General features: G+C 42.5%; 1 protein-coding gene across 3 annotated transcripts in view; it reads left to right on the top strand.

The window, feature by feature from the left end:
* The window catches only part of FGD5 (FYVE, RhoGEF and PH domain containing 5), an 89,460-nt gene that overhangs the window by 56,283 nt on the left and 20,289 nt on the right, over nucleotides 1-12,888 (top strand). For 2 of the 3 annotated variants that reach the window (XM_027671962.1, XM_027671961.1), the window contains exons 9-12: nucleotides 1,735-1,785; nucleotides 3,270-3,328; nucleotides 6,454-6,525; nucleotides 8,035-8,103. In XM_027671962.1, the coding sequence (XP_027527763.1) occupies nucleotides 1,735-1,785; nucleotides 3,270-3,328; nucleotides 6,454-6,525; nucleotides 8,035-8,103 (251 nt within the window). The remainder of the gene's footprint in view (nucleotides 1-1,734; nucleotides 1,786-3,269; nucleotides 3,329-6,453; nucleotides 6,526-8,034; nucleotides 8,104-12,888) is intronic. The other variant, XM_027671963.1, reaches the window with a different exon arrangement.

The following is a 12,888-nucleotide window of genomic DNA, read 5'->3' as shown; positions in this document are numbered from 1 at the left end:
AAACGAACACCAGATGCCAATAGTAGGACTTTTTTTCCGTCTGACTTGCTTTTCTCTCTGGATGTGTCTACATTAAGGGCAACTTCCCAGACTTGTGGCTTGCAGTACTTAGCAGTCTCCCGTGATTCTTACAGTTTTTGTAGTGCATGCGCACAAATACTGCATCAAAGTAAAAGGAATTGGCATATCCCTGTGAGAAATACCCCCACTATCCTCTGTTTTCTCTTCCCATTTCTGTGGTCCAGAAGATAAATTGCAAACATGCAGCATGGTATTTTGGAAGAAAGCTGGAAGGGCTTCAGTGAAGCTCCAGTGATTAGATTTCATCTATGCTTGAAGCAACTTCAGGTCCTCCTTGTCCTACCTCCTAGGTACTGACACAAACTGGGAAAATGAAAGCTTTTGTGTGTAGTGAGATAAGGTCTGCTGGATTAAGATATTACAGAAAATAGTTTTACTGCTTCAGTTCTTCACCTCAAGAAACCAAGCCACTCTTTGCCTGTTAGGACAGAGGGAGTCTGGAACAGTGCAGTCTTTCAGATCCTCAGGTGTATTTGTGTGTTCATAACTGGCTGTTTCTACTAGATAAGGCTGGTATTTATTAGGATATTAGTTGCCAATTGATGCACCACAGCCAAAAGGACTTACCCACTCAATCCATAGCTAAGAACAGGGCTTGCAGCAGTGAAAAGGAACACTAAATATTGCCTGATGACACTGCATAACCCCTTCCTGCCTGCCTGAGTACAGGCAGATGCTCTCCAGAATGCAGGTAAAAGCCAGGTAAAGTTCAGGATGCCAGGGAGGGCACAGCACTAGAAAGAGAAATGTGTATGGATAGGGCGTTCAAGGGAACAGACATCCATGCACAGCACCATTATCAGCACAGAGGTCTACTTCTTGGATGCAGAATTCAGGAGTCTGGATTCATCAGCAAGATAAGAATGAGGTATTTCTAGATTAGGCTTTTAGAGCTGTGGCACTTACATACTACAGTCTTTAAAAGCATAAAGATGCAGACACAGAACAGGCATATGATCCAAGAAAAGTAGTCCAGACAGGTTAAAGGTTTGTATATAATGCAAATATAACTGCTGTAACTCTAAGCCCTATTGTATCTGTTTTACAGAACCTATTTTCAGAATATGACTGAGTTTGGTAGTAATCATTTGAACCCTAGAACCAGAGTCTCCTTCCTGTGCCCATAAAAAGCATATGATTCATTTATTATAACTATAAATATAGCATTCATTCAGATGGGAAAACAGAATTAATTAGAAGAACAAATATTTGTAAAGTGGTGCTACTCAGCAATTCTCCAGACTAAGAAACATTGTTGTCACAGTTTATTCATTTGTACCTGCCAAATTATATGAGGAGTTCAAATCTGTATCAGTGGTCTTGCATTGTTTCTCAAAGTAGAATGCAGTCAAAGACAAGCTTTTCTTTGGAAAGAGGCTATATACACTTAATTATTTGGCAACAAAGTAATGTGGGACATCCCTGGAAGTGTCCAAGGCCAGGTTGGACAGGGCTTGGAGCAACCTGGGCTAGTGGAAGGTGTCCCTGCCCATGGCAGGGGGGTTGGAACAAGGTGATCCTTAAGGTCCCTTCCAACCCAAACCATTCTAGGATTCTATGATTAGGATTTTGTTTTAGCTAACAACACTACAAATTATGTCAATCTGTATTCTGATTATTGGATGTCTGTGTTTGTTGGATTATTTTCTGCAGATTACTTGAATAATCTTTGTCCTGATTCTACAGAGTATGAAGCCACACAAGGTAAAATGAAATGGGTAGAACAAAAATGCTGCTTGTAAAGAGGCACAAGACCTACACTGGTAGTATATGATTATTTTGAACATTTTGTGTTAGTAGGTTAAATGTAAGATCTGTAAGAACTGATTACTAATTTAGACAAGTTATTTAGGACAAGAACCCTTTTTTCATTGAAACGTGGGCTTCCTGTGGTTTTTACATGATGGAACTTACGGAAGAAGAAAATATCGTCTATACAGGCATGGTGCAGATACTGTAGTTCTGGCCCAGTCATCGAGGAAATCCTAGTCCTCTTTGGCTTTGTCCATATCTGGCCTGGTCATTGTACAGTGAACTGGGATGGCTCCACCTGCTTGTTTTTGTACCGTTATCTGTGCCTGCTATGCTCTGTGAACTTTGGAGAAACTTGGGAGATTTGAATTGTGTATCTGTATTCTGGATTCCTTAAGCCTACATAAACTTGAAAGACATTACATAAAAATCAGTTCTGCATAATCAAGAACAAATCCAGATGTTCAACTGCTAACATCATCCTTTCCAACACATGGGATAGATAAAACAGAAGCCTCTTACTCCCACTGAAGTCAAAGCAACATTTAGCTGTGGCCTCTGTGGGAGTAGTTTCCAGGCTGGAGTAACCAGCAATAACATTGTATTAATGAAACCAGTTCAATTCTGTTGCACTGAGTGTAAATCCAAACCAAGTCATAGGAATAATGTCTGTGGCTGTCTGAAATTCAGTCAGTCTGTTCTGACCAAGAGTAGAGACTCATGCAAGATTTAGGACCCTAGTCACTGACAGTAGAACTACAGCTATACTAGTAATTTAAACAACACCAAGGTGGACCCTCAAGCCCTCTGGCCACAATTGCCTATCTTGTTTGTGGTTAGCACATGCTTGTCCCATTTCTGGCCAGCGATGGTTGGCATGCTCCCAGGTTTGATAGGAAGCCCTGTTTCACAACAGAAGGGATGTGAAATAAAGACCCAAGCCATGTTATGCCACTGCTCTCAGGGCCAGCAAACATACCCTAGTCCAGGTTATTTGTCAGCAGAGAATCCAGGATTTAATTCATGTCACCACTTCATACACATTTCTGTCTGAAAGGGATGACATGTCCTCTCCCTCAGTAGTAAGAGGTACACCTTAAACTGTACATCTCTCCCTACCACAAGCTCCAATTGCCAAAAATCTGCAACTAGAAAACATTGCAAGATTTTGTGCCACACTAGGTGCTTAAAAGGGACCTCATAAGCTCTCTGTGTCAGCACAAGTATGATGCAGTTTGACAGAAAGGAATGATGAAGGGAGGACAGCACTGTGTGCCATGTCAAATTTTCTGCGCAGTTGCATTATGAAGGTGCCAAAGAAATCAAAGGAGCTTGAGCTTTTTTTTTTTAAGGATGCCCTTGCAAACAGAAGGGATTTCAGCTATTCTCTTACTCTTTTATGTGATATGTGGTGTTCGTTTTGCTTAATTCCTCAGCTGCCTTATTCATCGTTTCTGAAATCACAGACCGAGCCAACGACAGCATGCTCCAAGCGGTGAGTCCTACCATGAGCTCTCCTGATCAATACTGTTGGACATCTGTTGTAGTGAATGCTTATCTCCGCTAAATTCTGAATCCTCCTCCATGGTGAAACTCAAGGGCTTATATAGATCTGGGTTACAGTATTGCAGATATGAAGTAGGTCTATGCCCTTTAGTGCAGCTGTGCAAGATGTAAGATATCAAAGCCAGCAGCACAATTTTGTTTCTCTCTTGGGGTTACTGAAAGGCTATGCAAAGCAATAAAGGAAGAGGTGGGAATTTTCAGGGTTCTATTTCTAGACAGCCAGCACTTCTTTTCCTTCTCTCAGATTTAAAAAAAAAAGGCAAATAATTACTCTAATTACAGAAGAAACTGAACAATGTCAGTCAATTTAGAGTGTTAATAACTTGTTGTGTACTTGGTTAAAGTTCTAAGCAATAATTTAGACTTGGCATGTACTCGGAAGGAGAAAGATTGCTGCTGCCATATACCAGCTCATCAAACTATACTCTGAAAATCTGACAGGAGCATTGAATATAAACACAGAATATTAATGAATACAAATGAATATAAATGACTCATTATTAGCTTTTTTTTGTTTTTTAATAATAACACTGTAGCAGTTTTTCTCTGGGAACTATTAACCCAGGATTTTCAGGCACATTATGACAATAACTATCTCCACAGCATTTTCATCAGATAGGAAAATATTACTTGCAATTTACAGATGTGCAAACAGAGGCGTAAGGCCCACCATCACCGAGAGCATTATGTCTATCTGTAACTCCAGGAGATGAACTAAGCAGAGTTTGTATTGCTCACTGAACGTCTACGATCTGTTAGAGGCCCTGAGATGCTAGGAGCTATAAATCACTGTTGCTATTAACAGCTGGTGAATTCCTTGGGGAGGTGTTCTTCCTGCACAGACATAATGATTAAATTATGGAAGCTGCAAGTTCACTGCTAAAATGGCCAGAGAAGGATTTCAGCCACCCACATCTGCAGTATTAGCTGGGTGGAGCTCTGCTTTTATTTTTTAATTGTAGCTTGTGAAGGATCTTTGAAAGGAGAATGATGATACTTTTAAGGATGATGAAGAAAAATATATAGACAGAGAATTTAGGTGAGCTGTAGGGAAACTATACCCCCCCAGCGGCCCACATCCCCAGATAAACCACTGTCCTTCACATGTGATGGCTGTTTGACTTTCTTTAGGAAAAGAGTTTGATACTTTTCTGTCCATTTCCTGGTGAACATGTGTCCATTTTGCAATCATCAGCATTTCAACAGGCATCTTGCCAGCAGTCCTGAGAAAAGCTGAGCTGCAGCAACTTCTCCTCTCACTCGTGTAGAAACCCAAATGAGTAGTACTAGTGTTGGCACGAGTGTGCTCATAGGAGGGCATTGCCTTTTCTGTGGATGAAAATCAGGTTTGCATTGTGGAAGCTGTCAATTTGACAACTTTTGCCAGGGCTAAAATACCCTTTAGTGATGGGAAAGTCCTTTGCAAATATCTTTTGCAAATGTCAGCTGTCCCATGATCCGATATTTCCTGTGCTATTAATTTATATGTTGTTTCCATTTTGTTGGCCTGTAGTATTTTAAAAGTGACCTGAAAAATTCCATTTGTTGCTTCCTGCATTTCAAAAGAGATACTTGACACCTGAAATTCTTGAAAATGTGTCAACTGTGAGTTATATTGGATGGGAACAATGCAGCCCTGTGCTGGTCAAGCCTTGTAGGTGTTTGCATATATCATGCTAAACAAGTGTAATATTTCACCAGGGCAGTAACATATGGAGGCATTTCAGGCTTATCTTAAAAGCAAGCTGAGATAGGTACATTAATTGTGTTAGCTGAAATCCAGGTAAATTAGCCTTGACATACCATCATGTTGATATGGATATGCTCCTTCTGGTATCTGTGATAGCTTTCTTAATTAGCTGATTCTGTAGACAGCACTGATTTGTATCAGGCAGATACACTGTATGATCTAATCAAGTCTAACTAATCCCAGTGGTATCTTAATGCCAGTCAATGGAGCAAAGGAAAACAGACCATTACCTGTGTAGCAGAAATCTGTACTCAAAAGCTGTCAGGTCATGATGCTGTGTCAAATATGATCCTTAATCTGTAGTTTATCTGGGTGCATAAGTGAGGGTTTGGGATACAACGGCTAACTTAGACAGGAGACTCCTACCTTTTAGGCATATTCCAGCAATGACTAATTGCTGCTGGGCAGCCCATTCTAGTGTTCTGATCAGATAAAAACCACAGCTGAATGCCATGCACAAGCCTGTTTTAACAGCCTCACCTGCAAAATGGAAGGAGATTTGAAAAGACTAGCAATATTGCAAAAGTACAGATATGCCTTCTTCTTTTGTCTTATATATTCACCTGATAGCATTTTTTGTTTTTTAATGAGAACACAGGCTTATCTAGATTAATCTTATTTACCGTCCTCATAGATAAGTTCGTGCCTCGTGCCAGTGCCCACTGAATGACTGTGCTTTAAGGCCAGGTAAACAGTTAATAATATCAGAATTTGATCATACTTCATGATTTTTGCAAAGCATCAAAACAGAGATGCAGCTTCATTGCCTGCTTACTAGTTTACCTTCTAAATCCCCTATTGCAAAGGTATTAATTAATTATCACAGAATGTAAACCTCCAGATAATCATAGCAACAGTCTTATAGTATCAAAGCCTCCTTTGGATTATCTGTGTCATGGCCCTAATGCACAAGCCTTTGGGGCAGATACTGCACTTTGCCTCTGCTTCTAGTTTATTAGTTCCCGGAGCCAAAAAGTCAGCAAAGAAGCCAATGTAAAAATACTGTATGGAGTTAGCAGGCCCTTTGTAAGGTGAACTGAGAGATCAGAGGTAACAGAACTATAGAAGGCCACAGCAGATTGAATGCTGGTGATTCTATGATTCTATGATGAGGTTTAATAAAATTTGAAAACCGGAAGAAGACTTTCTGGGTGTAAAATACTTGGTCTCAGTTCTCTCTGAAACCTAATTCTGTAATATCAGTTTTAAGTAAATAAAATGGTGAGGAGGGGTGAGGGAAGGTTTGTCTGCTTGTCTAAACCCGCTCTCCATGTGGTCTTCTAAACGCTCTTTCTCTCCCCCAGGAAAACCTGCAGAAGCTGGTACACATCGAGCACAGTGTGAGAGGGCAGAGTGGCCTCCTCCAGCCAGGAAGGGTGAGTACTGCAGGCAGACCTATGCTGATAAGGGCATTGTTTCTGGCCAGCTATATCTCCCATTGTGTGGATAGCTAGATTTCAGGCCTCTACAGGTGTTGTTTACTGAGCTACTGTGATAAGAGTTGGAGCACTGGTTTGTGTAAAAAGCCATCATTCTGGCAGTGCACAAAGAGAGCCTCAGGCTGGGAAAGACTTGCATTGTCTCTGCATTTATGCCAGCAGCCGTTTGATTTTTCACTCCAGCTGTTCTCAGCCACCCCAAGTGTAGTATATTTTGATGGAACTGCTCTTTTCCTCCTTATATACTCCTGTCGAAAGGCTGCAACACTAGCAGGAATTGCTTACAGCTTGAAAAGGCTCAGAGTTTTATATGGCTGGGTAAGATTTAAAATCAGGGGAAATAATTTGTTTTCATATTTTTACTTTCACCATTCCCCTGTGGTGCTTTTAATGCAAGTCGTCATTTTTAAGCAACACATCAACTGAAATGTGGGAGAATGTACAGCTCTGTCTTGCCAGCCACATCAAATGCAGATTTCTTCTTCTGCTTTCAAACATGTCCAGTTTCCTCAGTTCCAACTTGCCTCTACACTTCAAAAGATTTCTTTCTTGAATTCTGCAACTCTGAATTTCCCTTAAGTCCAGCAATATATTTAGCAAAACTCATGAAGCAATTTTCTAGGCATGCATACTCATAGCATAAGAATCCTCATCAGCCAAATACTACAGTCAACCTCTGTTTTTCTCTCTAAGAAGGTATCCTCACTTGCCCTTACCAGGTAATGCTTTGACAAATTCTGCAAAGCTCAGCATACAGAATTTGTGGGATTGGTCTCTTTGATTATAAACTGTCCTTGAGTGGAAAACTACACCAGATTCTGTTCTTCATCTGAAAAGAATAGATGATTGTTGATCCACTGATGTAATTCAGTTATGCCAGACCTTTTCAAATGTTGCTGCAATCAAATTCTAGTGTGCTGGTTTAGCTGCCTACATATGCAGTCCTACCTACATATACAGTAACAAGATGGACCGACAAAGTATTGAGCTTGCAAACATGTACAGATTATGTATGCAGGTATAGTTAGGTGGATGTAGAATGCTGAAACTGAAGATTTCAACTTTTCTCTTTGGTCTGTCTATTTTAGAGGATTTTAAAGACAAGAATTCTTTTCTAAAGCGCATTATGTGTTTGCTTTGCAATCTGTCACACTCACCTTGGAGCACAGTCCACAGTGCAGAAACAGTGGGCTGAGGACAAGTGGGCTTCCAACTCATTTTGTACTGACACAAATGCAAGTCATGGAGGGCAGCAGGGCTAATCCAGGCAAAGATTAAGCTGGATCATAAGGAGTAACGCTAGAAACAGGTGTGGAGGTTATCTATCTCCTCCTGTGCTGATGAATGCAGTTGGAGTAGCTCTTTCCCCAAGAGGAATATTCTCTTTTGTCAATAAGATTTAGAATAAGGAGTCTCACGATTACAATCTGTTGTTTTCTCCTTCAGATCTTTGTTAAAGAGGGAACGCTGATGAAAGTCTCTGGCAAAAACAGGCACCCTCGGCATTTGTTCTTGGTAAGATTTATATTTTTACTGTCTCATATCTTCCCATACACTTATGAAGCCCTGAACCCTGGCAGAAACTTTCAGGCTTCAAGTCATGTAACCATCAGCAGTGATGTGGTGAGTCAGTTCCTGTTGCTAACAGGGCCTGTAGTCCTTTCACACGTCCCATTGGCCCTGCATACAGGAATATGGGCTGTACAGCCCTCCAGTTGTGCCACATTCACATACTGCCTTGACCAGGCCATAATTCTGCAAAGGAGTGCAAGTTTCCAAGGGGATGGGGAGGATGGGAGCTCCTGAATACCTTCAGGAATTAAGCTTCACACTTCAAAGTCCTAAGACCTTAGGAGATTTGCTCAGAAGCAAGAGGGAATACTCTACTGCTAAAGTACTGAAAGCTTTCACTTGGGAGATATTTGTATCTTTGATGCTGAAGGACTGGGTTTTAGTTCCTGCTGTCCACATCTATGTAAATTACCTGATAACTATATGCATTGCCTCAGTATAGTTCCTCTAAACACACACCTCCAGCTTCCTGTTGATTAGAGCAACAATTTTCAATGAAAGTTTGCAAAATTTTAGGATATTTAAGAAAAATGAATCTTTCAGCACTTGGCTGGAATACCCTTCACAAGAGTCCACAACCTTACTGCAAAAATTGCAAGTATTTGCAAATCAAAACGATGAAACCCCACTGTTTGGACGATATACTATGAACATTCATACTTTCTGTTTTGCTTTACATACTCCATTGAGTAATTAGAGAGTATCTGAGACTCCAGGCTCCTGAGCTCTGTTCTCAGCTTTTCAGGTGGCTTATTGTGTAACCATAGGGATTATTATGCACTAATCAATATGAAGGGAAAAATAATACTTGCCTGTGTCTTAGGAGTTTGTTACCTGCTTACCTGTTAATGTTTGAAAAATTCTTCAGAGCTCCTTCCCAGAAAAAAAAGCCATAAAGAACTGAGCATTACTGCTGCTATTAACATTAAAGTACTGCTTGCAGAATTTATTTTAAAATAAATTACTTTTCTGCCCAGAATAGATATTTGCTGTGGCCTCTTTATGTGCTGACAGCTTTTCACCATGGGATCACTGTAAGGAGGAGAGATGGCTTATTACAGAAGTCATACATTTTGCATTAATCCTTCTTATTTCTCCCTCTTATTAATAATTCCTATTTGTGCATGAGTGGATGCACAAGCTTCTTTGCCTCCTCAATCACATATTGCAGTCATAATCAAAGATCAGATGGGACACAGTGCTGGCACTGCACTTTTCTGATGGTTTCACTGGTTTCTGTGAAAATTCAGACTTTCATGTACTGAAAGTCATGGATTTCACCCAGATCTTCAAATATGAGATTGCTGCAGTGCTGTCACTGAGTCAACATCAACTGAGTCAGGACAACTGGCTTCTGGAGGTGGTAGGCAGAGACAGGAAGCCGAATAGCCCCCCGGTAATCCAAGAGGAAACAGTCAGCGACCTGCTGAGCCACTTGGATCCTCACAAGTCTATGGGACCGGATGGGATCCACCCAAAGGTGATGAGGGAGCTGGCGGAAGAGCTCACCAAGCCTCTCTCCATCATCTACCAACAGCCCTGGCTCACTGGGAGGTCCCAGATGATTGGAAGTTGGCGAATGTCACACCAATCCACAAAAAGGGCCGGAAGGAGGACCCGGGAAACTCCAGGCCTGTCAGCCCGACCTCAATGCCTGGCAAAGTTATGGAGCAGATCATCCTAAGTGCAGTCACACAACAGCTACAGGATGGACAAGGGATCAGACCCAGCCAGCACGCATTTAGGAAGGGCAGGTCCTGTCTGACCAACCTGATCTCCTTTTATGATCAGGTGACCCGCCTGCTGGATGAGGAGAAGGCTGTGGGTGTGTCTGTCTGGACTTCAGCAAAGCCTTTGACATCATCTCCCATGGCATACTCCTGGAAAAGCTGCAGCCACGGCTTGGACAGGGGCACTCTGTGCTGGGTTAGGAACTGGCTGGAGGGCCAGGCCCAGAGAGTGGTGGGGATGGAGCTGCATCCTGTTGGGATCCAGTCACTGGTGGAGTCCCCAGGGATCAGTGTTGGGCCAAGTTCTGTTTCATATCTTTATTGATGATCTGGATGAGGGGATTGAGTGTACCATCAGCAAATTTGCAGATGACACCAAGCTGGGGGGGAGTGTTGATCTGCTGGAAGGCAGGAGGGCTCTGCAGAGGGACCTGGACAAGCTGGAGAGTTGGGCTGATTCCAAGGGGATGGGGTTCAACAAGGCCAAGTGCCGGGTCCTCCACTTTGGCCACAACAACCCCCTGCAACCCCACAGGCTGGGGACAGAGTGGCTGGAGAACAGCCAGGCAGAAAAGGAGCTGGGAGTGTGGATTGACAGGAAGCTGAATGTGAGCCTGAGTGTGCCCAGGTGGCCAAGAAGGCCAATGGATCCTGGCCTGGGTCAGGAACAGTGTGGCAGCAGGAGCAGGGAAGTGATTCTTGCCCTGTACTCAGCGCTGGTGAGGCCACACCTTGAGTGCTGTGTCCAGTTCTGGGCCCCTCATTTCAGGAAGGATATTGAGGTGCTGGAGCAGGTCCAGAGAAGAGCAACAAGGCTGGTGAAGGGACTGCAGGACAAGCCCTATGAGGAGAGGCTGAGGGAGCTGGGGTTGTTTAGCCTGGAGAAGAGGAGACTCAGGGGAGACCTCCTCACTCCCTACAACTCCCTGACAGGAGGGTGTAGCCAGGTGGGCATCAATCTCTTCACCCAGGCAACTGGTAGTAGGACAAGAGGGCTCAGTCTTAAGCTGTGACAGGGGAGGTTTAGGTTGAATATTAGGAAAAAATTTTTACTGAGAGAGTAATCAGCCATTGGAATGGGCTGCCCAGGGAGGTGGTGGAGTCACTGTCCCCAGATGTTTTTAAGAAGAGACTGGATGTGGCATCAGTGCCATGGTCTGGTAACCACAGCAGTGTTGGATCAAGGGTTGGACTTGATGATCTTGGAGGTCTTTTCCAAGCCAGTTGATTCTCTGATTCTGTGATTCTATGAACACTAATGGACTGTAGCAACAACAGTAAGTGTCAAAATCATGACTTTTCTGTGGCCAAGGGGAAATGGCTATGCCAGAATCTCCAGGAGATGGTCTTAAGAAACAGCGTTCTCAGCACTACTGATGTCTACTGATGACCACTACATAACAGATGATAATTACATCCCTACTGATCTCTTTTCTGGAACACTTACCTTTGCTAGTATTACAAAAATATTTAGGAGCTGTGGCTAAAACTGAGACCACATTCCAAGATGTTGTTACCCTTTCGTCCTCCAGTGTGTTAGTAACTGCCATCATAACCATAGTGGTCATTTTCAAGAACCAAGAGACACATAAACCTGGCTTCTTTCCTGGTCTAACACACGAAAGTTGCAATCACTTCAGGCTTCCTGTATTGTATCTCCTGTCTGGGCAGGGCGAGGGTAATTGGATCTTTGAAACCTATTGGCAAATATCTACCTTTGGGTTCAGTGATTTTTTTTTACTCCAGTCTCCTCCACCATGAATGCTCCTCAGGTTGCAGAGCAATTCCAGGTATGGTGAATTTGCTGGAAAGTCACTGTGGAATATAGTGATTCTTGCATTAACACTGGAATGGTTTTGCATTATCTGCTTGTCACTGCTGTTATGCAATGGATTCTCTGTGGTGTCACCACCACTATGCCACTACCACTCCTGCATTGCTTAAAGGACTATTTAGCCCGTGGATACATAAAGACAACTACTGCATAGCTATATCACTGTATTTTCATCTTGGCATATAGCATGTTTACTGCATCAGTTGTAAGTCCCTACCAACCATCACCGCCAACACCTTTTCCTAACAGGCCAGGCCTGCATGAAAATATCCTCCCCTCTACCAGTGCATCTACCCCCACCCACAACCCATGTGCTGTCTTGATTCTGATACCTGGAGACACTGAGATGAAAACCCATTCCAAAACCCCAGGACTAAAATAATCTCCTAAACACTGTCTCTTAAAACCCATATTTATTTAAAGCCTTTATCTGGTAAGGACCATATCATAATCCTCTGAAGCCACTGGCAAAACTCAGGTTTATGTATTAATAAAAAACCGAATCTTTCAGAATTGACTTTGTTTTTGATGCTTCACATGTCAGCTGCCACTCAAAAAGATTACCAGAAGCTAGCATGCATAGGTGTCGTTTGGTTTAGCTTTGATGAAATAAGTGTATTTACCTTAGCTATCCAAAACAGATTTTTAGATGAAGAGCATTTTCTGAAGTTCTTAGTAGTGAACTTACTCTAACTGAAGCTAAATCAAGACCAGGACCTGGAGGGAATTTCAGTGCAAGAGTACACACTGAAGGATAAACCTGAGAATTTAACCTCTACTCATCCCAGGGGATGAGTCCACCAAACTAAAGCCGTAACTAGAATATGCCTTAAAAATTGGGTGCATGCCAGACTCCTACTTGGCCTGTGCTTTCAGGATGTGTTTTGGTGGTGTGCGTGCTTGTGTTGTGAATATATCTCCACCCATAAGGAGTATGTCTGTGCACAGCCCATATAGGCATGAGAGGGTAGAACACACATTTAAGGGCTTTTGATGGATCTATGTTTCTGTGGCTGTATGGTGTGTGTAAGGTCAGTTGAGCTGTCTGTTTTGTGCAGGCTGATGGTATTGTTGAATCTGGTGTTTCCTGGCAGGATGTTTGGTGAGTTTTGCTGTGCATCTGTTTCCTGAGTCCAGTCTCTGTTTACAAGGATGTTGGGGCCT

Source organism: Neopelma chrysocephalum, unplaced genomic scaffold (genome assembly GCF_003984885.1).
Source record: "Neopelma chrysocephalum unplaced genomic scaffold, ASM398488v2 Primary Assembly neopelma1_97238, whole genome shotgun sequence".
In the NCBI taxonomy this organism is placed as follows: domain Eukaryota; kingdom Metazoa; phylum Chordata; class Aves; order Passeriformes; family Pipridae; genus Neopelma; species Neopelma chrysocephalum.
This window is presented reverse-complemented; position numbering and strand designations above follow the sequence as displayed.